Raw genomic sequence first — 25,768 nt, 5'->3', positions numbered from 1 at the left:
GGTTATTAGAGGAGAGCTGCATGTGACCATTTATTGCTGCAGTAAGGAAACAGTGTTGGCAGCAGTGTGCAAAGCACTCCACGTTCCAATCTGCTTTCAACACGAAGTCTCTCTGTGCAAGCACACGTGACTTCTGATAAAGCTTCGAAAGCATCTTAACTCAATGAGGAACTTCCATCTCTTCATATAAGGCTACGTGGGCACTGAAGATCCTCAAAACCCACACCTACCCTTCAGAAATTACTTCAAATCCTTGTGACAAACCTAAACGTGAGGAAACTGACCAAAACTTCTGCGACATGGAAGATTACTGGCTGTAACTCAGCAATCCAAATACTACAGTTGGAGCACTCTAACTTGAATCAAGTCAGAATAAGAGTCCTAACATACAGAAGTGACCTTATATCAGTGCATATAGACAAGAAGTGTTCGTGTTGCATAGGGCTATCTGAAATGCCAAAATCATCTAAGGCAGATACCAATTCACATGCTTCCAACATTTCACATTAGGATATTCCTTCCTAACACTGACTCAACTCTGTTTCTCAGGCGGTAGAAGATGTTCCATTCCGTTGAGCCACTGGAGCAGAAACTTTTAAAGACAATCAATGCTGTATTAGATCGAGTAGATGAGAAAAGACAACTTTATCTTTGCTAATATGGGGACTGTCACAGAGATTGTGCTCTGAGAGGGTTCTTTGGAGATGCCCAGTCCCCCACCTAACCAAGTATGAGCCTCTCCAAGAACAGAGATTCCACCACCTGCTTCAGTACTGGAGTATTTTTGTTCCTACAGTGTTACCATTTCAGTACAAGCTCCAGAAAGCTAATCCATAGCAACTCATTATTATCTGTCCATCTCTCAAGCACGTTCTTTTAAAGGTGAGCTGCCCTGAAACAAAAGAAATGCTGCATTACTGGCATCAGTTTGTCCGTTATGGAGCTCCTGCCTGCAACGGGAATGAGATATTTTTGTCACCAGGGCGCAATCAGTATCAACTTTCAGACTGCTAAGCACCGCGACAGCTTGCACCAACAGCTGAATTCAAGCAGAAGGTCACTGCCAGGAAAATAACAGAGAGCACGAGGAACGCAATGGAAGAGGTCCTGCCCAGTGCTCTTTTGCAACTGCAGTCGCACGACTCCTTTGCACAGGCTCAAAACACAACTGCCAGGGGGTAAAACACATTTGGTTACTGCTGGCCTGAGCTGCACAGTGACTCAGTGGTTAGAACTGCCAACCCCTGCTACAACTCCGGCAGCAGGAACGGATGCAAGACAGAGACACGTTGAGCTTTGTGTTTACCTGAGATACTGCTGTTCTGCGGGAGGGAAGCACATAACACCAACAGGAAGCTTTGAGGTGCTTGGTGGTCCCCCCCAACCTCTTCTTCTTTTTGGATAGCAAATACTTGGAGTTTTAAAAGCGCTGCCAGAAAGACAGCTTGTATGCTAACAGCACATTAAACTTTTCTACGTGTGTACTTCATCAACACTGCTTTAGAGAAAGGCCTCCAATTCTTTGTTTATTCGCCAGTCAGGGGGGGAAAGGGGCAGCAAGGGAAAGGAAGGGGAAAATCAAGCTGTAGAATCAGCAGTAAGAGAGGATGAAAAGTCAGTGAAAGGCAGAAACATCACCAGCCTGAAATGCATGTAACCATCCCAAAGTTCTTCACACTCAGGGAAGGAAAACTACACAGATGAGGACCCACAGATGACGGCCACTCTCAGATTAAGAGTCCACAGCTACTATGTCAGCCCAAAGAACACACCCACCGGAGGGTGCAGGGAGCGCCGTGACCTGCTTCAGAGATAAGATCTGGGGTCAAGACAGATTGTCTGTCCTCCTCACCCCATCTGCACAAAGTCAGCTGAGCCAGAACTGCACAGAGAGGGAAAAGGAGGACAAAATTCACATCCAAGAGGTCTCCGCGTAAGAAGCAGCAAATAACGTAACTGGAGTTTTTTAAATGCTTGATCTTTCTTGTATTTGTTAAGAGTAATTCATATAAAAATAAATTCATATATAAAACTCTGCCCAATTAAAATCCAAAACGCATTACGCAAACACACAGAAGTGCAACATGTCAACTGTGGAAAAGCTTCTGCAGGTGAGCAGCACGAGTAAGGGAGGTCCGGACAGCCTGGCTGCTGGAAAATGGGAAGACAGACAACGCGACGTGGAGTTTGTTTTCTGTTATGCTGTCTATCATTTAAAAGCTAGATTCACATCATGAGACAAAGGTCTGACCCGGCAGGCTAACCAACCAACCAACACGAACACAGCTCATCTGCTAATAGGACTGACACGGTTGTTTCACCCAAACAACACCAACACGCAGCTACAAGCTGATGCTTGGAACCTGCACTGAGTTACGTACCTAGATCTCTTAATGTAGCAAAGGCTGGGCATTTCCTAGCTTACTGAGCAGCAGCCAGCTGCAGGCTCCCTGCCACACAGCACAGACCTCTGCCTTGGTTAAAGCCCCTGGCCCAGCGCAGCAGCTAGAGGTATATGGACTCACAACAGTGACTGAGCAATTGCTAAGAGAAAAGGGAAAAGACAAAGCAAAATGGAAGAGAATAACATCCTTAAACGCACATTGAGAGGGAGGATTTTAAGTTTTCCTATGAATATAAACAAAAAACAAGTCAGCATAAACACATTTCCTGGGCTTTTTCCTTTTTCTTCTACACCTGCTTGTGGCATCATCATTAGTGCAATGGTTTTCATACCTACTATGGTTTTTTTATGAACCCAGTGTGCAAACTAACAGAAGTGTCTGTCTAATAATTCCCAGTTAATTCATGCTTCTCCAAAGAGAATGGCCAAACTCTCGCGTTTATTCTTATGCATAATGAAAGTTCCACCTCCCTTCCTAAGTAAACTTCAGTTTCCTAAGATTTACCTTTACTGCATAGATTCTCTGACTTCTGTCCACGCGACAAACATCAAACCACTCCCCTCTCGTAGAGCTCCAGCTTCACCGATCATCAACACATAAATAAAACACAACTGCTTGTGCTTGAATGGATGCAGAACGTCGGTCTCGTGTGCGTCTTGGACTGCACAGGTACAGCCTGCTACGTTGTGTGTACGCTTTGAAAAGCCTTCCTCCAAAGGACAGGCTACGCAGTGTCCTCTGCACGCAGCTCTGAACTCTCGCATCGAAGTCAATTGCATATTTTTGCTTTTGAACAGTAATGTCCTCACCATAAGGTTTTAATTTCTAAATCCAAAGCATTCTTGATATGTTAAACAGAAGTATAATGAGCACTCCTTAGTAAATAAAAATAAATAATAGCATCTAGTCTATCACATTAATACTGTGAAACACATATAAAATTTACATTAATTCAAACATAACAGTGAAAGAGGATTGTACTGTATTTATCACCACAGACCCGTATTCCTTAAGAGACTTTGGAGAGTGTCACAGTCCTGTATGACGAATTCTAAAGTTACCTGTCAGTATCATTTCAACGGAATAAAAATCACCTTTCAAACTCTTTATCTCTTCTTAAAAACGGCACCTTTCCTGCTGCCAATCTGACTGCGCCTGTTACAAGTTCCGCTACAAGTTCGTTCATTCATTCTGCTTTAAGATTCTTCTTTAGTCTACGAAAAACGTTTTTAAATGCAGCACAGTAAAAAACATTCAAGAAGGAGCTTCAGGAAAGACATCCCTGCCCTCAGACAGGCAGAGAGAAACCTTTGTGAGACAGCTGGAAAGCAGGATTTTGTCACTGTTTTCTTTTGAAAAGAAAACTTTTGGAAATGCATCGAGAATAAAATCAAGGCTTCATAAATAGTCAGAAAACACTTTGCTTTCCTTTGTATTAAAAGCTAATTCGCAGCATTTTTAGCCCATTAACTTTAGTATGAATGAGATCTCTCCAAATTATTAAAAGCAATTAAATGAATAGCGAACAATGAAGAGTTTTGTGTTTTGTTTTTTCCCCTAAGCCCTGAGATCACAGCTCTTGATTTAATTATAAAATATGGGTCTGTTTTATAACAGGCAGCTTAAGAGACTTTGGCAAACCACATTTCCAACAATCATGGGGCTCTGTAGAAGAATGCAGTTCATAACCAAGTCTGAAATTCTGGACGGAAGGCTTTCTTGCAAAAAAAGGGGGGTGGGGGGGAGAAAGAAATGAAGATACATCACTCATTGCTGGCTGTCACTGGAGCTTGGGCAACTGTTGGTCTAAGTGCAGCTGGTCTGATGTGAATCCAACTCGGTACTGTACTGAGTCGCTAAACATTAAAACATGTCAAGCAAAGTACATCGTGCGCAGCGTGTCCTGGTGAACCTGAACTGCTTTTGCAAGTGCTTGATGATCTCTGCCATTACTCTGACCCGAAGTGTGGCTGCCTTCAGCACTGAAAGAAGAGGAGGGCGGGGGGGAAAAGAAACCATGTTTATTCTGCCTCTCCTTACACGTCAGGTTTTTACAGCATTCCTTTATTCTGAATAGAATGGTCAAAAGTTAATTCCCCTTAAAACATTACTGACGTTCAGAAACAGAAAAACAGCGAAGAAGGATAAATGAACACAACACCTCTTCCTTCCCCCTCCTCCCCGCCACTCCCCCAATGCATTTCACTGCAGGAAAAGCAATCAATCTGCCTTCCAACTGCTAACCAAGGATGCTGCTGATCCCACAAGCCCATTTCCTTCTTGCTTCCTGTCAAATTCTGTAGTAATCCAAAGCCATGCGACTCACCTGTCATGTTCTTTATCCACCAGATGATACCTGGCTCTGAAGGCAACCAGGTGTGCGTAATATGCTGGTGCAGGGATGGAAACAGAACGAGTACAGCGTACATACGTATGACACAGCTGGTAGGTAAGAATCTGCAGCTCATCTGAAGAGAAACGATTGTCATCCCAGAGGACGTGGTAATGTGAAGGTCTGCTTGTTCCCTGAAGGCAAATCACACACACACACAGCGTCAGCACATCAAATACATCTCCTTACATCACCACCTCTGAGGGTGAACTGCCACAGAACTGCCTACTTCCCCAAAGTTACACGGGAGCAATTCAACACAGTAAACTGAAAGCACAGTGCGTGCTTCCTGTCTGTTCAGCTTCAGTTCTTTTAGATGTTAACAGCACACGACAAAGCAGAAACACAGAGGCTGCATGATTTGTCTCCTGTGTAAACAACAGCAGGAACACCAACAGCCAATGCCGTGTTTGCAAGTTACCTCCCCATGCAAAATGCTGTACCTGAATACCAGCGTGGCTACACAGGTAGAAGTCAAACTCTGATGGATGGGTGATTTTTGTGTCCACTGTGGTACCAGCTGGAATGTTCCCACTTTTTCCAACCTGTGTGAAGGGTACATGCACACTTATTAATGCACATCAACGTTCTTCCTTTTCAACTGTATAGTAAAGGCAAGAAACAGTTTAAAAGAACCTGTAAAAGGCAGAAAGTCCCAAAGGGATCAGTAAAACTGAAACTTGAAGTGTCTCTACAACTGAGAGAAAGAAAAGAAAGGAGATGAGCTGCAAAATCTTCCTTCAGGTATCTATAATAATGAGCTCTTCTGATTCATGCAGAAAGAGCTTCCCACAACTGATCTGACAAACGCTTTTCGCCTTCCCATTCTGTGACAGATTATTCCCCTTTAACCTGTTTATACCTGCAAAGGACAATCTGTGGCTGGAAGCAGAACTCAGAAATACCCTCTACCTTTAACAGTTTTAACTGCATTCTCAATATACAAAATCACCTTCATGTCAGCATTAGCAGCAATTAACACCTGTGTCATAAAAGCTTCTTGCTGGTTTATTATATAGGAAAGAAAAAGAATGTTTTCCTTACCAGGCAGAAATATTTCACCCACTACATTACACAGCTCTTTAATCACAGCAAGTTTTTCATATAGGGGAGCTTTTTCCTATAGGGGAGCTACAGGAAAGTGAGGGACGGATTCTTTATCAGGGTCCATGGTGACAGAACAAGAGGAAATGGCTTCAAGCTTAAGGAGGGCAGATTTGGGTTTAGATATATGGAAAAAGTCTTTTACAGTGAGGCTGATGAGGCACTGGAACAGGCTGCAGAGATGTGGTTGATGCCCCGTCCATGGAGACATTCAAGGCAAGGCTGGATCAGGCCCTGGGCAGCCCAATGGCCCTCAAGAGGTCCCTTCCACACAGCACGTAAGTAATGTGGCTGTGTTCTAGATATCCACCGGTCACAACGTGAACGTACCCGCTCATTTTTATCCGTACAGAAGAGTCTGGTGTGATGCCTTTTCTGCACAACTATAAATGTAATTCCAGGCTGGTAATCCTTCTCTAGTTTAATACATGCTTCTCTGATAGCCAACAATTCATGATGGAGAACCTGAATCAGAAACATAAAGATGTGTGATAAATACAAAACCGGCTTTCAGATTAATCTCACATCATGCTCCCTCTTGCACTGTCACTCAGAGTATGAGATGTCAAAGCACACACGATCAAACCTCAGATTCTTCACTTAATGAGAAGAAATCAGCTCACCAGCTCAGACTAATAAGCTATATGTCAAAATCTTTTTAACTGTCAAATACAAATTAACATGTAATTAGGCTGTTGAATATTCAACAGACTAATTATTTTTCAAGCTAGTAAAAGGGATCATATCCAGAACTGTTTAAATGCAGGCTTTTTTTCCCAGCGCTCTGAAGTCACTTACAGTGCTACAGGGATCAACAAGGACTGAAAAAAAGCTGAGTGCAGTGAACAAAAAGCAATTCTTTAGGATTTCTGCTAATTTTATGGAAACATTTTCCCCACTTATCCTGGTTAGAAGGCAAGAAATCGATGGATGTTCATTTCTACATCAAAGCACATCTACAACCAGAAAACAACAGAATCCCCATCTCAAAACGAAACAGAACCTGCTGAAACTGGCCCTCGGAAACTCCATCTCTGTAGAAGATGATACGGGTTGGTTTAAATCTGGTTGATTTGTAGAACTGAATCAGCAGCTCCCTGACCATGGCAGCTAAATCTTGGATGATCTCTTGGCGGTGCTGCTGGACCCGGACAGTGGCACAGTAGCGATTGGGATGAGCATCCATGCTTCCTACAACCTGTTGGAAAAAAACGAAAGTGAAGATCTTAATATCACAGCAAACATGAAAGCAATTGCTTTGTCTATTTATTCAGTACTAAGACAAACACTACATGTACTGCCAGCAAAGACCTTTGTTATTAAATAAGGCAGAGCACCCCATATTTGACATAATCACTGCACAGTTTCTGTCTAGTAGCAGATCTGGAGGTTGGTGGCCCTGCTTGTGGTGGGGTGGGGGGGGGTTTGGAACTTGATGACCCTTGAGGTCCCTTCCAACACAAGCCATTTATGACCAGGAATCTCAAATCCCCCCAAAACCACAAGTGAAGCAGACACATTCCTGTTCAGAAACAGCTAAATTCTTAATATTTGTAACTGCTGAAAAAGCAGATTTCAGCAAGCACCAGCTTCTTACAGGTTGATAAATACCAGCTAATAGAAAAGCTCCTCAGAGTATTAGCATCTCAGGCATTTTACAACACAATACACACATTTACATAATTAGCAGCAGAGCAAGTTCTCCAAAGTTTCATTAGATTCTGCAGAAAAATAATTTAGAATGCAATAAATGAGCAATCGGAAGAAATGGACCACATAAGAATTGCAAGTAATAAAATGCTTCATAACCGAACAGAGGAGAAAGCAGGAGTTAACCACACAGTGTACTCACTGCAGCAATGGAGGGCTTTTTTCCATCTCCAGCTGGAGGATGGGTCACATCTGCACCAAGGAATATGACAGGCTGTTGGAATACTGGTGGTCTGTATGAAGACAAAGCTAATTTGTAAGAGCAGCAACGTTTACACTTCAGAAAGTGCATTAGAAGTCAACTGAGCAGCACATTCTATTCTTGCCATGCATGAGACAACAGCTTACAATGGATCAGAGCGTTGGCTGCACTGTGACAGTACTTAAACGTCACAGTCGAACCTCCCATGCTAGATATGAAATGTTTAGTCGTATTTTTACATCACTTTTCACTAAAAAGGAGAAAAAAAAACAGTTTGTTTGTTTGTTTGACTTGGAGAATCACGTCTTCTCTCAATTAGAACACAAAGAAGGATGACAAGTAGCTCCAGAAGTAGCCAATACCATGTAAGAAAAGTGAAGAACTGCAGACATACACAAAAGGTCACCATTTTTTCTACAAATGAAAGTCAGCATCAGTAAAGTAGGTCCAAAAAAACGTGCCTATCATAGCTGTTGATCTAGAAACAGAACTTGTAAGCTATGTTTCCAAGTTAAATTAAACCTTTAAGATATTGGTCTCTTGCATCAAAGCAGAACACCAAAACGCTGCACTGGGAATGTTAAGACTCAACTTCATTCCTGAACAAAACAACGTTAAATGGGAGACTTCAAGGCACCAGAAGCGAGTGTGTGTGAGTGTGTGTGGATATGGAATGGTTATACAGACAGATATAATTGATTCATGGCCTGCTCTCAAAAGGAATTTGAAGGTAATTCTGCTTGCAACCATCATGCAGCTCAACAAATAAAAAGCTCTTCTACCCAACAACCAATAAAATTCTCCAAGCATCTCATTTAAAAAAACCCAAAATAGTCTCTTCTGAAGCATGTGGGCATTGTGTGCAGTTGTGCTGTTTCTCCTTTCCCTCTTATTTAACTCCATTTTCAGGAACGTACAGTTTATTGCTAGATTGAGCACAGTTGAGTACATTCAGCGTAACAGAATTTATTGAGACACATGAAGTACGTATCCCCTCTGATGATGCACTTCCCTGCTGCCAAGTCCTCGTCAGATTATTTCTGATTAAACTAAACATGGTGAAGTGAAAACTTGCTTATCTGTGCAAAGCAGAGTGTTTACTTCTCAGAAACGTAATCCTAAGGATGATGCAGCAGGTTACTCCATAGGCTCTCTGTAACTTGAAATGCAAGGATAGCGCTGTGTTTTCACTCTAGCAGAGACCTAACACCTCACTTTGATGAAAGTAACTGTACTAAGAGTGTATGTGCACGCATATTCACTGTAACACCGTTAGGAAATTGTAAGGTAAATCCTGGAAATCAATTAGTTTTCTGTCCCAAATTCCATTAGTGTTGATATCTACTGAAACTGAGATGTACACCAAGATGAACAATGCAGAACACCAACTATAAAGGAGAGAGCGCTACTATGAAAGACGTTTTCTATTTGTTTGGAAGCTGAAAGCAAAAAGATGCCTTCTTTCACTCAAATGATAGCCATACAGTTTCAGTGGGCAGACTGCAATACAAACTTGTCTTAGAACCAATTTCAACTGGAACAAGCATTCCACTACATCCTTCGTAACCCAGTTTTTGCAGGACTGCAATAGAAGCCAAAAGATAACCTGACTAAAGATCAATTAGACTACAGAGCTATCGACTATAGGAAAAAAAGAAGATCTGTGATGCATATTCCCTTTACAATACAACACTCCTCTCCTCTGTGAAGGATGGCTTACCTTCCCTGCGGCAGTAAAATATTATTTACACCTCCTAATTTGACATTTATTTTTAAGCAGAGGTTAGACAGAGTCTGAGGTGTTGTTCTCTGCACATTCTTCATCTGAACACACTGTGTAGCCATTCCCAGCACCGTGTCACCAACACGCTTCACCTCCGCTGCAAAACAGAAAAGACACAGAGATGTTTCTATAGTACAAATCAGCGCACCGGGTGTTGGTTTATTGATATCTACAGTTTCAGCACTCATTTAAATGAAGAGGAAAGAAGAACAAACCTACTTCCCTAACTCAATCCCACTCTCTAAACATCCTCCTTCTGTCCTGCTTCCACCAGATGACAACACAGCACCTGGTCCTAAATGGAACCATAAGGTGGCTTGTTTGAATTTTCTTCTTAAAATACACCAACTGCAGTGCCAGAATTATAGCGTGCCACCATAATCATGGAAAAACCTTTAGCAAATGAAGTCAGGTAATATGGATAATATTAGGATGATGAGCAGTTCTTTCATTATTAAATGCTGGACTAGTAACTCAAAAATGGCATTAATGTGCCAGCATTCAGCCAACCATGAACATTATGTCCTTCTAGTTTATCAGCTCATTAGCTTTAACCCTGACTTGCATAAAAAGAGACTTCTTGAGGAGATAAAAAGAGACTTTTTGAGGCCATGTGCATAGGAAATGCAGGACTATGGAAGAACATAGGGAGAAGGATGATGATCAGAGGAACACAGAGAACCATAATTAGAGATGATTACAAGGAAAGTAGATGGGAATGATAACCACATCCTCTCGGTGGTTAGAAAGATGAGAGCATCCCCTCTAAATGTGAAGCAGGAACAGTGCAAGATGTCATTTTGCGCTGCAGTTCTATTGACCAAATTAGAGACAAGCAGCCTTATTTGGAAGGTTGAATACAGAAAAGACAAAAGCATTCTTTTGCTGCACCTTCTTTTTTTGTCTCTCTTACTTTTGACTTAATATCAGATAATCTGTGGGAAAGTAAGAGTTAGGAGCATATTTTCTGCTATATTAAATTAGTGTGTGTGAGGGATGGGATGGAGTGGGGGAAGACAGTTCTGCAGCTGTGTGGTAGAGATGGGCTGTAATCAGAGCCCTTGCAGCTATGGGTGAAAACAGCGGATGGTAGTTTATGGTGCTGCAATTAGGCAGGGCAAACTATGAAAAGGAGGAAGGCAGGACATGTAAAGGAGCAGAACAGGAAGAGCTAGTTGAAAACAAGACGTGTGGTTTGTCTCAAAAATTAAAACCTGTGTGTATGTGCTGTGTAACATGCACCAATGGTCAATCTGTATCCAAAAGCTGCTGAGCTTTCACCCAGAAAACTCCATAGGCAGAAGCTTTCTGCTTCATTCAGTTTCTTCTGCCAAGGCTGGTGGCATGAGTAAGCAAAGATGTCCTAAAAGCTGGGCAGTTTTTAAGCTCATTTCTTCTTTACTCACTTAGAACCTTTAGCATTACAGTACATATATTCAGAATTAAGGAAGTATATTTTGATCACCTACAGAACAGTTCAATCAATTTCTCAATAGCTCTGATTTTAACTTTTCTGCTCACAAAACCTGTATCGAATACACCCAACAGGAAGAGCAAGTTAAAAGCGCAGCCGAACATAATGAAATGAATTAAGTTATTAATATAAAACACCATGCAGAACGAGAAAAGGAGTAAATTTAATCTGTAGTCCTTTAGACTTCCATCATTCGGATAATTCAGAAGAAATATGCCACGAAGTGCAATTAAAACACAAGCTCATGATTTGGCACTCACTGACCATAGACTGGTGTTTTTCCTGGTAAAATGACTACAACGAGCTGCAGTCCGGTGTAAGTGTTCTTGAGATGCCTGAACATGGGCTCCACGCTGTCAGCTCCCTGGGCGTATTTACAGAAGCACGGCTGCCCTTGGATTGGCATTCCTGCATCTCTGGAAATCTTCCTCAGTTGCTCTGTGAAGGTCCTAAAGGATTTAAAGACACAGTAGGATATAAAAGGCAGCGTTTCCACTGTTTTCTTACCAGTTGTTAGGGAAACATTCCCAAGTTGTTTGGCAAATCACCTAAAGGAACATCATTATGGCAATACCATTGTGATGAGTAACCACGAAGCTGCATTCACCTGACAAAGAACAGCTGAGTCACCTGCTAGGGCAGCTACACACAGCGCTTGCCCATGCATGAAGGGAAAGAAATTGTGTGCAAAAGGATGATAGAAAAATCCAGCTACACAGGCACACACACATGGTCCAAGGATGGCAGAGATACAACTTCTAACAATAACCTTCCATTTGTTTGTGACAAAAGAATAGAAAACTCTAATCTGAAAAGTTTCATTTAAACATTCCAAGTGAACAAAACAAGCTGCTCTATTGATCCTGTAAGGGTACCAACGTATGCACTGCTCTGCCTCCAGGCTTGGGCAGAAAGTTAGAGACAAAAGTTGGATTACCTGTTAAAATACTCCTTATGGATTAATACTGCACAAATTATTCCATGCCACATAACCAGGTTAGAACATATAACTTAGTTTTAAGTCTTGACAAACAGTGATGAATACTCTCCATCAATCATTTTGACCACCTTAAACTCAATCCCAAGTCCTCACCATGGCAGAACTTTACCCTGCAGTACGTGCTGGTTCTGGCAAGTCTACTTTTGAGGATTTCATTACGCTATCACGGAAATCAGACTTAGACAATTCAAAAGAACATCAAATGCAGTGTTAAATATAAACTGCCATATTCAGAATATAAATTTTCTTTGACATAAGCCTATTTCCACACATAATAAGTAATAAAATCATCACCTTATGCAATACACTTACTTAAGATGCACCTCAGTGCATTGGCGCTGGGGAGCAAAGCACGCAATTGCCCAAACCTTTATTTCAATTCCAGTGTGAAACTGTTTATTCCTCATGTCCCAAACTCCTTGAACTGGGGTAGCAATTGCTTTATTCTGGATGTGGAGAGAAAAAAAAAAAACATTAAACCAGAAAATGATTCATACCAAGAAAAGCCAGTTATGCTTCCCTCCAACTAGTGAACTATTTAATTATCAGACTCTGACACGCGCAATCCTTTTACTCCCATCAAGTGGATATTACTGTGATACACTGGTAGGACAACCTTCAGTGCAATGCACGATCTAGAAGTTCCTGAGAAGCCTCCACGAATTAAGTCATCCTAGACACTGAGGCTTTGATCTTGCATCAACAAGACAGGCTATATAACTGATAGAAATGCTACTTCAAGCTTTTTGTTTGAGTCACCACAGTAAGAAGACTAATTCAGGCAGAAGCTATCTGAAAAGTCACTGCAAAGAAAAACCTGCGAAGTAATACTTTACAGGAAGAGGCAGTTTTGAGACTAACATGCTAACAGAGGTAATACCCTAAAATAGTCGCCCTAAGCAGAGCTGCTACACCCAGAACACTCAGAAGTTTCAGAAGATTTCAGAGTTGAAACAAGCAACGCCTCCCAGTGAAGTTTATATAAATGCATTTTACCTTAGCTTTATCTACAGAAATGAAGAAGCAACTGAGGAGTAAAGAATTATTGACTACGTGGCCACAAAACATTAGGACTTCTAACAATCATACTAAATGTTGAACTCTACACCTATGATGACTCTGACTTCATTATATTCAGCATCATTCGCACACAGCAATCTGAAGTTACCACAGCTAGGAATGAAACCAGTCACATTTTGCTGTGTCTCAACATACCCTGCCTCCATAGAGGATTGAGGGAGGCTGTAGGACTCTACCAGTCACATCTGTCATTTCATCCTTCACCATTATCCCAAATTCACGAACGTAAGGGTCAGTGTTAAAACTCGCACTCCGCATCTGAAATTCAAAGAAATGAGATATAGTTTGCAGAAAAAGAGGACTTCTCTGAATTCAAATCTAAGCTTTTTGGAGATAACTCTATTTGGGCAACGACCTGTTTGTAGTGCACAAACTATTTAGAACCTGCTAACAGGAACAGAAAGAAAATCAACTACTCTCGCCTCACTTTTGAGGGAACACTCACCAATTTGCTAATCTCTTCCTGACGGTCGGGTGCTGATCTGGCAGTTGCTCGAATCATAGTGGAAGTTTGATTGTCAGTGAGTTTTTTTATGCACCTTTGTCCTGCCACTATGTTGCACACCTGAAAGAGAACCCCAACACAAAGTTAAAAAGAACAAAACCAATACAACCCTGAGTTCTCCCCCCACAACTGCTTTACACAATTTCTCACGTTGACTGCTCGCCAAAGAGTTTGTCAGCAGCTTAGCTTTATTTCACCCAGACCACATCCCCATCACACAGTATTATTTCAAAGCTTACTGACCTCAAGAGGAAGGTACGTGTGTTTCTGCTCCTGCCCAACTTGTAAACATGGAAGGTGAGGATAGCGTAAAACTAATTTGTGCCTGTCCTTAAAATACTGAGCTACAGTGCATTCAACTGTTTGTCCATTCTCCTGCTGAAGTGGGAATCTATGGGAAATCAAACATGAAAACGAGTCGTTAAGTTCTATAAAATGTTTTGCAGCACTTTCTCAATTCACTTCTTAGCACGTTCCAAGCTTGCTGGAGGTTAAACCCATCTTGTTTAAATGATGCAAGTTTACTTCTGTAATCACGAGTACGTTGTTACCACTACCACATGTCATTAAATAGTACCCCAGAATGCATTTCTAAAGCTACCAATTAAATTTATCCTGAGATACTGGTGAGTTGTTTCATCGTGCAACTTGTTACCAGTGCTGTTTCTCATACTGCTTTCTTAGAATGGGGTAAAGATACCTGCCTACTTGAGGCTGCCCACAGAACACTTTGTGATAAAAATGTTTGTATCGTTCTGCAAGACAGCTTTTTTCCTAGCTCCCTAGGGAAGTCAAGACACTCTTCAAGCACGACATGAAACACACACATAAGTAGCAAAATAGTTTACGTTTGGTGACTTGCTGGTCGTCTGGTGACGTTGCACACCCTGTACTTTCTTTTCATTTGTCCACAGTGTGTTATCTCCACCTTTAGACCTAGAAGTTGGAAAACATTTATCACCATTTCTTTGAAACCAAGCTGTCAGCACCCATAAAACTCAACAAGACTACTCAGACTGTGCAGTACAGCTAATGACTATTTAGTGTGTTCTTAGAGAATTGAAGGCTAGAAAAAGCTTAGAATTTTAGAATTAAAAAACAAAAAAACTACACAATACTGATTCAGCCAAAATTATACAAAGAATTCCAGAAAACAAGGCAGAATCTTAATGCCATCAGAGCTGATCGAAAGCTGGCCATATTCAATTAATTCTCTCTCTCTACTGACAAGTCAGGCATGGTGGAAGGAGAAAAAAGGCATGTTTAAATATTATGTCTAAACACACAGTGTCTGCGAGACCTCCAGACAGAGCAACAAACCCTGGGAATGAGACAGCTGGGCCTCACTATTAGTGAAGCCAAACATCTGCTGCAATCCCCACCTGCACAAAAACAGGGCCTACCTGAAAGCCAACAGCTTGCAGGGAGAAAGCTAACCATAAAAGTGGAACTCTCCACACCTAAAGAATAACTTTTCCACCCCAGATCAACACAACGCAGCTACACGTACAGAAAGAAGCATTTCGGAACCACCACTAACCTCAGACATGAGCCTGAATACAGAATCTCTGCTTACGTTGCTTTTGTGTTCAGACAGAAACAGGTGTGGGACGACTGTTACATTTAGGATGTTGAATGTGTGCGAATAGAAAAGAGGGGGCTGTAAATTATAATTCCGCATCTATCTGCACATGGGTATGAACTCATAGCGCTGCCGAGTAACACGGCATTACTTATGGTACCTGTCAAAGGTGCTAATAACTTGCTGAGCACAGTAATCTTCCCACCTAATTTTCTAGGGCTTAAAGTGCCATCTACTACTGAGCCACTGATAAACATCAACTTTTCACAAGCTTTCAATACAAGACAGACTGCTGGAGTTTCTCTTTCACTTCCCTCTTTCTTAGCTAGCATATAAAGAAGGAAGGTGTGTTGGTTCCAGATGGGATAGTTGGTTTTCTCTAGCGGTCCCTACAGCTCTGTGGTTCTGTGAACTGCATCATGCATCACTTGTTTCATGTGTTTAAATGCCTTTATCTCAACTCACAAGTCTTACTTCCTTCCCCACCCCCAGTTCTCCCAAACATCCCACTCCATGAGAGCCAACAGCTGTGTGAGCTTAGTGTCTGCCAAGTCAAACCACAACAGAAGGACCCTGAAGAAATGTTATGGGTAAGAATTCAGGGAACACCAACAAGAAGCTCAATTCCATCCTATGAGTTTTCATTCAGTCACTGCATAGTTTGGAAACTGAATATACTTCTGGAAGAGTACATGGATGAAGTATACATAAGTATGTAAAACTACAATACTGATTTATTAGAAATTCTGGATATAGAAATATTTCCATTAGTAATTTCAAAGAAAATTACGATCGGGCAATTGGAAATAACAAATGTGAAATCCCAGCCTTGTCAAACAATTTAAAATCACTTGATTAGAAACAGGACCATCTTATGAAACTGGGATTAGCACTGCTGACATGACTGAAGCGAAAGAAAATGCCTTCCCATTCCTAATTGAAACTTGTATTTAGTGATGGGAGTCCTTTCTGAGGAATAAAGCATAAAGTGGTATTTAATTCCTAAATACAGGATGAGAAAAACAACTGTCACCTAAGATCACCTAAATGCACACATGTATAGTTATCACATTCTCGAGTAAGTGATAATTTACTTATTTGCATATCTGAACTCAAAATGTGCCTGTTTCAAAAATAAGAATACCACAAATGATAAGGGATCCATAAGGATCGTGATGCTCAGGGACACGATTTAGCAGTGGGTTGTTGGGTAGTATGGTTAGGCTGAGGTTGGACTCAATGATCTCGGAGGTCTTTTCCAACCTGAGCAACTCTATGATTCTGTGATGACAGAGTCCAAAACCCATTGACTTAACCCTTCATTCTAGTGAATCGTGTCAGAAAAAAATAAAATCATGTATTTATCTGAACTGACCCAACTTTACTTACTGTCAAAGGAACTGTCATAATCTTGAAATAAATGCCCATAATGGTTCCTGCCTCTACGTTTGCTCAAATAAAAGTGTACGTTCACTGTTCATTGTCATAATTTGCTTCCCAAACTGTCAACAGCTACAGAAAACCTTCTGAATATACGTTGGTAATACACCAGCAGGCAGAATAAAGCAGTTACATTTATTACCTTTTATTTCTTTGGTAAACTTTACCCTTTGGGAATCTGTCAGAGGTTTTTGTTGTTCTTCAATGCTTTTGAAATCCAAAACTTCACATACAAACTCAATAACTGGCTGTGCTTTGTAAAATGCAGTCGCCGACACTGTAGACAAAAAACATAAACGTTGTATTACAAAAATACACAGGAATTATTTTTGCAATAAACACAACTGAAGGAATTCAATTTTTGCCTCTCCATTGAAAGAGAGAGAAGAGAGAACTGTATAGAACCCACCATCAATGTTTAACATCATTTTCCATAAGGAAGGTCTGACTGATTGATGGAATCCAAACCAAACCTCTCTGCCACCACCTAATGGATTTGAGCACCCTTCTGACGCTGTAAAAAATGATCTCCCCACTGGAGTATATCTGCAACAGAAGATAAATCCACGTCATAAAGTTAAAGCAGAAGGTAAAAAATACTTCTATTATTTATGACTTTATCAACACCTACTCAAAAGCACAGAAACATCAGGGTTTTAAGCTAGAAACAACAGTGTAAATAATAATCTCTCCCCTTATTTCTGCATGGCTTTCCCTGAAATCCATGGAAACACTGTTTTGGTAAACGACTCACCTAGCAAGCATTGCTGAAGCATCTTTCAACTGCATCAGAATGACTGCATTGGTAATTCAGTACTACACATTTAATACCAAACTTTATCAAAACCAGTGCTAATATATTTCTCTGAATAAAAATGTATGAGTCATTTATATCAGCTGTTTTATTTACTGTAAAAGCTGTCTGACTCTTTTCCTAAAAGTGAGGATAAAGTCAGTGCAATATAAGGCTATTTAAATACATTTGCATAAACTTCTAAGTCCTTTAAAATGAAAAAGCTGAGCAAAGAATTTGACTCTCTGTTTTCCAACTGCATTTAATTTGAACAGTGGGCTTAAGCAAGTTGTTTCATGGCAGCACATTTAAAGAAACCGAGAGTTTTGACTACAAAAGCCATGGATGTTACTTGGGACAAAGCCATTTTAAAGCACTTTTTTCCCTATGAAAACTGCTGTACCAAGTGCCACTAATGTCTCTCTAGCCCGGTAATACAGAAAAATCAGCAATTAACGTGTGCTGAAGGAACACAGGAACAGGATAAGAAGTTTTTGAGCCATACTTATGTGGTATCTCCCAGCCTCCAACTAATACAGCTCAGGGAACGTCCTTCTCAGGAGGCTACAGGGAGATGGAGCACAGCTGAGGTACCAGGGCACCCCAGCCCTGAGAACACTCAAACGTAGAATGATTTTCAGTAATTTTCAGTGCAAAAAAGGACCTGCACCCAGCTCTGAGGCTCTTCACCTGATATCACATTACAGAGCGGCTTGGGTTGGAAGGGACCATAAAGGTAAGTTTCCACACCCTCATCCAACCTCCCAGGATGGAACACCCACACCTTCTCCGGGCAACCTGTTCCAGTGCCTCAGCACCCTCTGAGTAAAGAACTTTCTTCTAATATGTGGTCTAAATCTCCCCTCTTTTCATTTAAAACCATCATTTGATAAACTGAGAAGTGTGATGCTACCTTACCTGGCTCTGTGATCTACTAGCTGGCTTTTACTTGGTAGAGATGTACAAGTATGTCCAACCCAAAATAGCTGCCCAAGCATTTCAGATAATAAAGCATATTTCCTCAGCAATCCTAGTGCCTTCTGCTCACCTCATGGAAGGCAAGTGCCTCATCACTACATCCAGCGCCTGGATGGTTTCAAATGGGACGCTCGGCAGCCGGCCAGAAAGAGCATCATGTAATGCCTGCAAACTCACACAGGACATCCACTTGATGGCCACCTTAAATATTCTGTCCTTCCCTTCTCCTGGCAACGTGACCTCCAACTCCACCTGCAACAATGACAAATAACAAACCAAGATGATTCTTTCTGTTCGGAGAGGAAAATGAGAGGGGACAACAAATTCCTCTGAATAATGCCGTAAAGCCTGGGAAAAGACAAAGAGCAACGATGAAGAAACAGCAGATATTATGTACAGCCTTAGAAGATAAGGTCTGAGAACAATTCTTAACCCAACTGGAAGTAAAGCTTATCTGCTACCACTAAAACCTGTGGGAGTGACTATGAGAAACAACATGATCAGAATGTCCCTTGTGCTGGATGTAAACAAAAACATTGCATTTTCCTGTCCTAGGGAGCGCGCTGCTTCAATTCAAAAGACATCCACTTAGCAGACAAACTGTAATTAGAGTGCTACTGAAAACAATATATGGTAACAGCAAGCTAATATATGCAGTCATCTGCCCTCTGGCAGCAGTTAGCTTCTTCAGTCAAAAAAACAGGTAGCAAAGATAAAACAAATACAAGCAGCCTCTCCATAAGCCAGCAACCAAATGGACAATTTATACTGGACGATCCAAATTAATATTGCAGTCCTATCTTAGAACCCTTACAACCAACATTATTCACCACAAGAGCTGTGCAGAGGAAGGAGCCATGGGGCGATGGGAGAGCAATGGAAAGCGCAGTCTGGAACAGCAGGATCTGTAGATGGCCCAGAACATTTATTCTGCCAAGGAGGCCACACAAATGAAGGTGTAGGCTGTCAGATGATGCCAGTTGGAAGCTTTCTATAAAGCCTCTATTTGCTCATTTGGTGTTTTCCCCCTTCTTGGTCTCAATTTACAAAGCTCCTTAACCATGACGGTATGGAAAAAAGAGACAGAACTGATCTATTTGTGGTGCTGTATCCACATTCCTGATAAACACAGGACTAAGAATCTCTATGACAATTACTGGGCTGCAAGCCAATGTCTGACCCACTCCCTGAACCCCACATCCAACTCATACCTTGAGCCTTAAGTTAAAAAGTAGATAATGTGAAGTACTTCACTCTTTTTTGGTAATAACACCCTACCACACAGATAGGCTCAGCTATCTTAGACAAATCTACCAGTTACCAGAGCAATATCTGGGCCACGTACCCACTACATTTAGCTTAGCTGTCACAAAGAATTTACAGTAATGAATTTGTCCCACTTTTAACTGTTGGCTTTACAGCCTCTTCAAAACCAAATCGGTCATTTGTACTGCTCAAATACATAAGATTTAATCTAACTTTCCAGGTTGTCTTCCTTTTATATCTCACCAGTGAAATGCTACTGAAGAGCTGAAAAGAAATCTTAAAGATACATTAGGAGACTGGTCCCATCTGCATACCTTGACTGCACCCCCTACACTTTTGTATGAGTAAAAATTGAGAAAATATTTTGTTTTAATACTTATATATTTCATGTTTTATCTGAAACGTCTACAGAAATGGAGGAATGACAGAATGAAAACTAGGTATGATAAGGAAGGAATTAAAACAGGTACCATCAGCAGGAAGGGTGAGCAGAAAAGATGACAATGTGTTTGTACCAGTTCAAATAGAAGCACGTTATCAGCATGGACAAAAAGAAGAAAGAAGAACCATCACTGACAAGAGATGAAGACAGAAGATGTTAATTAAGTTAAAGAGCAACAGGAAAAAGGTGCTGACAAATTGATTTCAGCCTTCTTGATTAGCATCAGTTCTTCCACTACTGACATATATTGCAAGTAAATTAACTTTTTCACTCACATAGATTAAGGGCCATCTATTAATCATTGTACGATCATGAATCTTTTCAATATGATCCCAAGTGTAGCAAAATCACTATATTTGTTATGTACAGAGCAGCTAAAGAACCCCAAGAAACCTAATCTAATTACTCTGGAGGAAAGCATTAATACCTACAAGCTTTATACTGGTTTAAACCATGCTTAAACCAATTAAGCTCCATGTAGAAAGAAATTCCCTCACTAAGCTAAATTTCCCCACATCTGATTTAAACCAGTTGAGTTTTTTCTGTATTAGTTTTTTCCTCCAGAGTAATAACTTTGGTTGCATTGGCATACAGATATTAAAGTTTGCTATCGGATGGGAAAAAGGGAAGACTGAAAGTTTATGAGAAGCAAGTCTAAGTGAGATCCAGATACACAGATGGAATCACAGAATGGCCCAGGTTGGAAGGGATCTCAAGGATCATCACGCTACAGCCCCACCACAGCAGGCAGGGCCACCAACCTCCACATTTAATACTAGACCAGGATGCCCAGGGCCCCATCCAACCTGGCCTTGAACACAGGAATGGGGCATCCACAGCCTCTCTGGGCAGCCTGTTTCAGCACCTCACCACTCTCTGTGTTGAGAACTTCCCCCTGATATGCAACCGAAATCTTCCCTCCTTCAACCTAAAACCATTTCCCCTTGTCCTGCCATTATCTACCCTTGTAAAGAGTTGACTCCTCTCTTGCTAACAGGCTCCCTTTAGGTACTGAAATAATGTAAACCACCCTGTGCTAAACCCACTCCTCATGAGACAAAGGCACACCCTTCACCTCCTGCAATAGATCACTGCTCTACTCAGTTCATTCACTCTCCTTCAAAAGGTTTAACAAAATCAAAGCCATCTTCTATTGAAATGTAGGTAACAACATTCATTTTCAGGAAGACAAAAGATTCCAATGCAACTACCTTTACTTCTGTTTTGAAAGCAGTTTTCAGCCCTTTGAAAGCAAGAGCAAAGATTTCAAGTGTGCTGATCTGGGATCAGTTCCTCAGCATATACACTGGGATAAACAGGCCAGCAATCTCAGAAAACCACCTGCTATGGTTTCTTTTGGCAGCTCCTTCCAGGCTTCGTAAGAAGCAACAAATACAACTCAACTCCTACACAGCTTGGCAGGAAAGTCATAAATGGGTGCATCTCGCCAGCACAACTCTCATTTTTCCTGTTGAAAGCCACTACATTTCTACCACATATGACACAGTACACAGGAGTTTTAAAATCCAAAGCTATTTAAAGTTGAGTCCTGTCTAGCAAGCAGATAGTCAGACACACAACAAGAACAAACACCGTACCTGGGAGTCACCCCATCCCATCACTCACAGTAAGGTCACTTCACAGCTTACACAGTCTCACTAGATCAGAGGATTACTTTGATAAAAGTTTCTTTGTCCTCCATCCACAAATCATTTCTCATCTACTTTTTCAATACAGAACTCCACACACGACTCAAATGGCACTATGTGTGTGCACCCACAGCAAATACCATGCAACCCTGTGCATCAAATGTGTATGAACTGGGACACCATATGCAGAAGTGAAAAAACAAACAGGTAATGAACTTAAATGATTCCTTTCTAGTTTTCCTAGATATCAGCTTATCAGTCAATGAAAAGCAAATAAAAAGGAGACTGACCTTTACTGAATTATTCTCACTTTAAATACACTTACGGGAAATATAATTTAGAGATATGAGAGTAAGAGATAATTTGGGTAGAACTGTAGACCATGTCAAGCAGTGCATAAGGCACGCAACAGTAGACATGGAACATCAGTATTAACTACTGTAATCGGGTTATCTAGATTTATCCGTGATAGAGGCTGCTGCCCCTAGAAGGGGGAAATGAACAAAAACAACGGCAGCAATCTAAGGAAAGAACTTATTTTACTAAATACGAGACACAATATGATACAATATAACTACAACTACTATATCAAACAAGGCAGAGAAAAAGAAAGAGAGAGAAAGAGTCCCGGAGAACCGGGGGCCTACTGCAATCTCTAGGCGACAGGCTGGAACGTTGCTGATAGAGCGAGACGGCAGGGATGGAGCGCTCCAAAGCGATAGACAGGGCGAAAAGAAGGACGTTCCAGCCTGGGAGCGAGATTATATGTGTGTCCTCCTCCTCTGGTGATTCATCTCTGGCCGCGTTGTCCCCTGGGATATGTAGTTTCCTCCAAGGGCTGAGTACTCGGGATGCTGCCATTCCACAGATCTGGAGCATGAACCTTCCACACTTCCGCATACCCTCTGTTACACTTCCACATACCCTCTGTTACACTTCCACATACCCTCTGTTACACTTCCACATACCCTCTGTTACACTTCCACATACCCTCTGTTACACTTCCACATACCCTCTGTTACACTTTCTTATACCACCAAAACAGTTCATACCGCACATGATGTCATGATGTAGAATATTGACAGCACAAAACCATGACAACTACTTAACAGCACAACCACTACAGCATTTACGAAGACCTGAGCTCTGCTCCCAACTGTATCACAAGCCAAATTTGCACATTTCTCTACAAATCCTTTTCATTTCACTTGGTCACCTTGGTAGGATAGGACACAATAATATATATAAGTTGCATGCACTTCACCTTGCAGCAACAGCAGGAGGGTGTAACGGCCTCCAGAAACTACTACTAGTGAATGACTGATCTCTTGAGTATCTATCATCTAAATATGAAAGACCACAGAAAATTCTATCTGGTATTAGAGTATAGAATTATAGACTAATTTTACAGGTAAAAAGCTCACAAACAACACTTCTGACCTGCCCCAGTGCTCAGCCAGTAGATGTTCACCTATCAAATTAAAACCACATCACAAAGGGTTAGAGAGGAGGGTCCACAATGCCAACCAAGCAATGCAGGAGTTTCTTCCCACTAGTGGACAGTGCCAGTCAGCTTTCAGTAGGCTTCGATGAGATAAAGGAACTGATATGACAGCTGCCTGCTGCTGGGATGTTTCGTCTATGAAACCTCACTGTGCTTTCACTTTTTCCTTACTTCTAGTACAGAGAGCATCTGCTGTTTTGGGCAGTTCAAATCAGAAACCGTGAGCTGGGAGCAAGAAAGGAAGAAGGGATATGGAAAGGGGAGAGACCTTTGTAATGGCAATAAGATCACAAGACCCTAAGGAAAGTGGAATCTAAAGGCAGCAGGAGATTTACACACACACAAGATATAGAAAAGAAAAAAGAACATACAAACCGATTTCTATCAGCTATTAGAAAGGCTCTGCAAATATTACATTGGAACCTCCAGTCTTCTGAAAACCCTTCTGAAGTTTTCTCTTTAAAACTTACTTTATCTCTTCCAATGGGAAGTGGCATAGCTGTATAAAGGTTTTTTCTTCCATCAAATACAGGCTTGCGATCCCCAAAAATCTGTGTTTTAAAGTGCTGAACCATATGCTCCACTATTTCTCTGAAAACACAAAAAAAAAGAGTACATTAATTCAGGTTTTTTACTTCTGATGTTACATAGCAAATGAATACTGATATTCATGAGTAGAAGCATTAGGAAAAATAAAGGGTTGTCTCCTGCTAGGCGTTAAAGCTGAGATTTGTTTGATCTGAACTAGAGCAATCTTTTCACAGACTAAATTACTTTCTGAACGCAGCTGTTGTAGCTTTTTTAGATGCCTTCCAGTTTGCTGTGATTTAACACAACTGGCAAACCAAAAGACTGTGCTATCTTATGCTCACAACAGAAGGCGCACGATATTGTCTGGGTCTTCTGCTCCCATATGCTATGGTATTTTCCGTATAGAGCCCAAGCTCAGCAGACTGAGCAGCTTTCCAAATACAACTACCCAAGCTTTCAGCCTCAGCCTTCCCCCAGCACAACATTCCTATGATGACAGTGATACATAAACTTTCTGTGCAGCGCTAAGACAGATTACTTAAGTGCGATTTTTTTCCACAAAAGCAACAAAACCAGCATTCACAGAGATCCAAATGTATTAGAAAGGCATATCCATTCATTAAAGCCCAGCTGGAAATACGCACTGTTTGTATGAATGATGTAACTAGTCCCAAAAGCACTTGCCTAACCACAGTGCTTACACACCAGTCCACCAGCCAGATGAGTGGCTTGTTGAAGTAACAGCACCCTTTGATGCCAAAGGCCTTTGGTCCAAATGTCCCAAACAGACATCCTCCAGGCTACGTCTCATACAGCTGGAAATCTCGAATCCAGCAGTGGTCTGCAGTATGCTGCCTAGAGACAGTTAAAATATATATGGCTTGGGGGTAAAACAGCATGAAGAAGCTGAGCTGACACAGGAAGGAAAGCTACAGGATGCTGTTTCTTCTGTACCACTGCCAATTAGCTCGGTGAGGCTGCAGATGACTATTTTACTCACCATGATTTAGAAAGGTAATTAACTGAGTTAGATACTATAGTGACATAAAACTCTGAGAGGAAACTCCAAGCTCATTCAAGCCCTGTAGTGAGTGAAGGCTGTTTTAGCTGACAATTTCTTTGCTATGTCCCAAGGCTTTAAGATTAGATGGAACAATTAAAAGAAACCTATGAATGAAACTTGGCCCAGTAGCTTCAGCTTCAGGTCTGCAGTGTCTGACTGAACAAGTGCCAATTTCAAGGACAGAAGGGAGATATTTTTCACTCTTGTTTTCAGCAATGGAAAATCCATTCTCTTACTGAGCAAGATTTGATTGCAAATTGCTCTGCATGAAAATGAATGCTTCCATTTAATTAGGGTTTTCACACTTTGAATTATGTTTAGCGGTGGCGTTTCTCAGCTGTGGTTTGAGGCATTTAAATGAAAAGTGGAACTATTTTCTCCATCTGAAGTTAAAAGAGTGATTTACTGACATTCCAACTCCAGCCCTTGTGGACACAGAGACCACACGTGCATGTAAGAACACAAGTGACCCCACGTGGTGTTCATTTCGAGCCACCTACAAGTCCCAGCAACCCTCACACATTAAACCAAGGACAATGTCAACGCAGAACCAACCCCACACTGCCCATCTTCAACAACCACCCAAATGGATCTGGGCTTCCTGCAACATGAGAATAACTGAACCTAACCGTATAGGTTTGGCACAGCAGCCTGCTGTCTCAGCTCTGTGCCTTTCAGTCCTGCTCCAGCTCTTGTTTGTGGTGTATCCAACTGTACAGTCCAAGCCATAGGTAGTCCAAAAATAAAACTGAAGAATGAAGGGAATACGTAATGATGAGGGAATAGTGTAAATGGAATTAAAAACTCAACCTCTTCTACACGTTAAAACATAAAGTAATGATAAAAGCTACTGACTGTAGGTATG

At 41.3% G+C, this 25,768-nt stretch overlaps 1 protein-coding gene across 1 annotated transcript in view; it reads right to left on the bottom strand.

Moving 5' to 3' along the window:
* Window positions 1-2,691: 2,691 nt before the first annotated feature.
* AGO2 (argonaute RISC catalytic component 2) overlaps window positions 2,692-25,768 on the bottom strand; it is a 41,111-nt gene continuing 18,034 nt past the window's right edge. Inside the window, exons 3-19 of the mRNA XM_072328297.1 lie at window positions 23,780-23,900; window positions 18,519-18,700; window positions 17,087-17,223; window positions 16,820-16,954; window positions 14,504-14,591; window positions 13,899-14,046; window positions 13,596-13,715; window positions 13,286-13,408; window positions 12,383-12,516; window positions 11,335-11,519; window positions 9,534-9,693; window positions 7,754-7,844; window positions 6,905-7,099; window positions 6,232-6,366; window positions 5,241-5,342; window positions 4,732-4,931; window positions 2,692-4,387 (exon numbers count right to left, since the gene is read on the bottom strand). Of these exons, the coding sequence (XP_072184398.1) occupies window positions 4,279-4,387; window positions 4,732-4,931; window positions 5,241-5,342; window positions 6,232-6,366; window positions 6,905-7,099; window positions 7,754-7,844; window positions 9,534-9,693; window positions 11,335-11,519; window positions 12,383-12,516; window positions 13,286-13,408; window positions 13,596-13,715; window positions 13,899-14,046; window positions 14,504-14,591; window positions 16,820-16,954; window positions 17,087-17,223; window positions 18,519-18,700; window positions 23,780-23,900 (2,365 nt within the window). The 3' untranslated portion in view covers window positions 2,692-4,278. The remainder of the gene's footprint in view (window positions 4,388-4,731; window positions 4,932-5,240; window positions 5,343-6,231; window positions 6,367-6,904; window positions 7,100-7,753; window positions 7,845-9,533; window positions 9,694-11,334; window positions 11,520-12,382; window positions 12,517-13,285; window positions 13,409-13,595; window positions 13,716-13,898; window positions 14,047-14,503; window positions 14,592-16,819; window positions 16,955-17,086; window positions 17,224-18,518; window positions 18,701-23,779; window positions 23,901-25,768) is intronic.

This window comes from Excalfactoria chinensis, chromosome 2, assembly GCF_039878825.1.
Source record: "Excalfactoria chinensis isolate bCotChi1 chromosome 2, bCotChi1.hap2, whole genome shotgun sequence".
Classification (NCBI taxonomy): Eukaryota; Metazoa; Chordata; class Aves; order Galliformes; family Phasianidae; genus Excalfactoria; species Excalfactoria chinensis.
The sequence above is the reverse complement of the archived record's forward strand: the minus strand, read 5'-3'. Positions and strand labels throughout refer to the sequence as shown.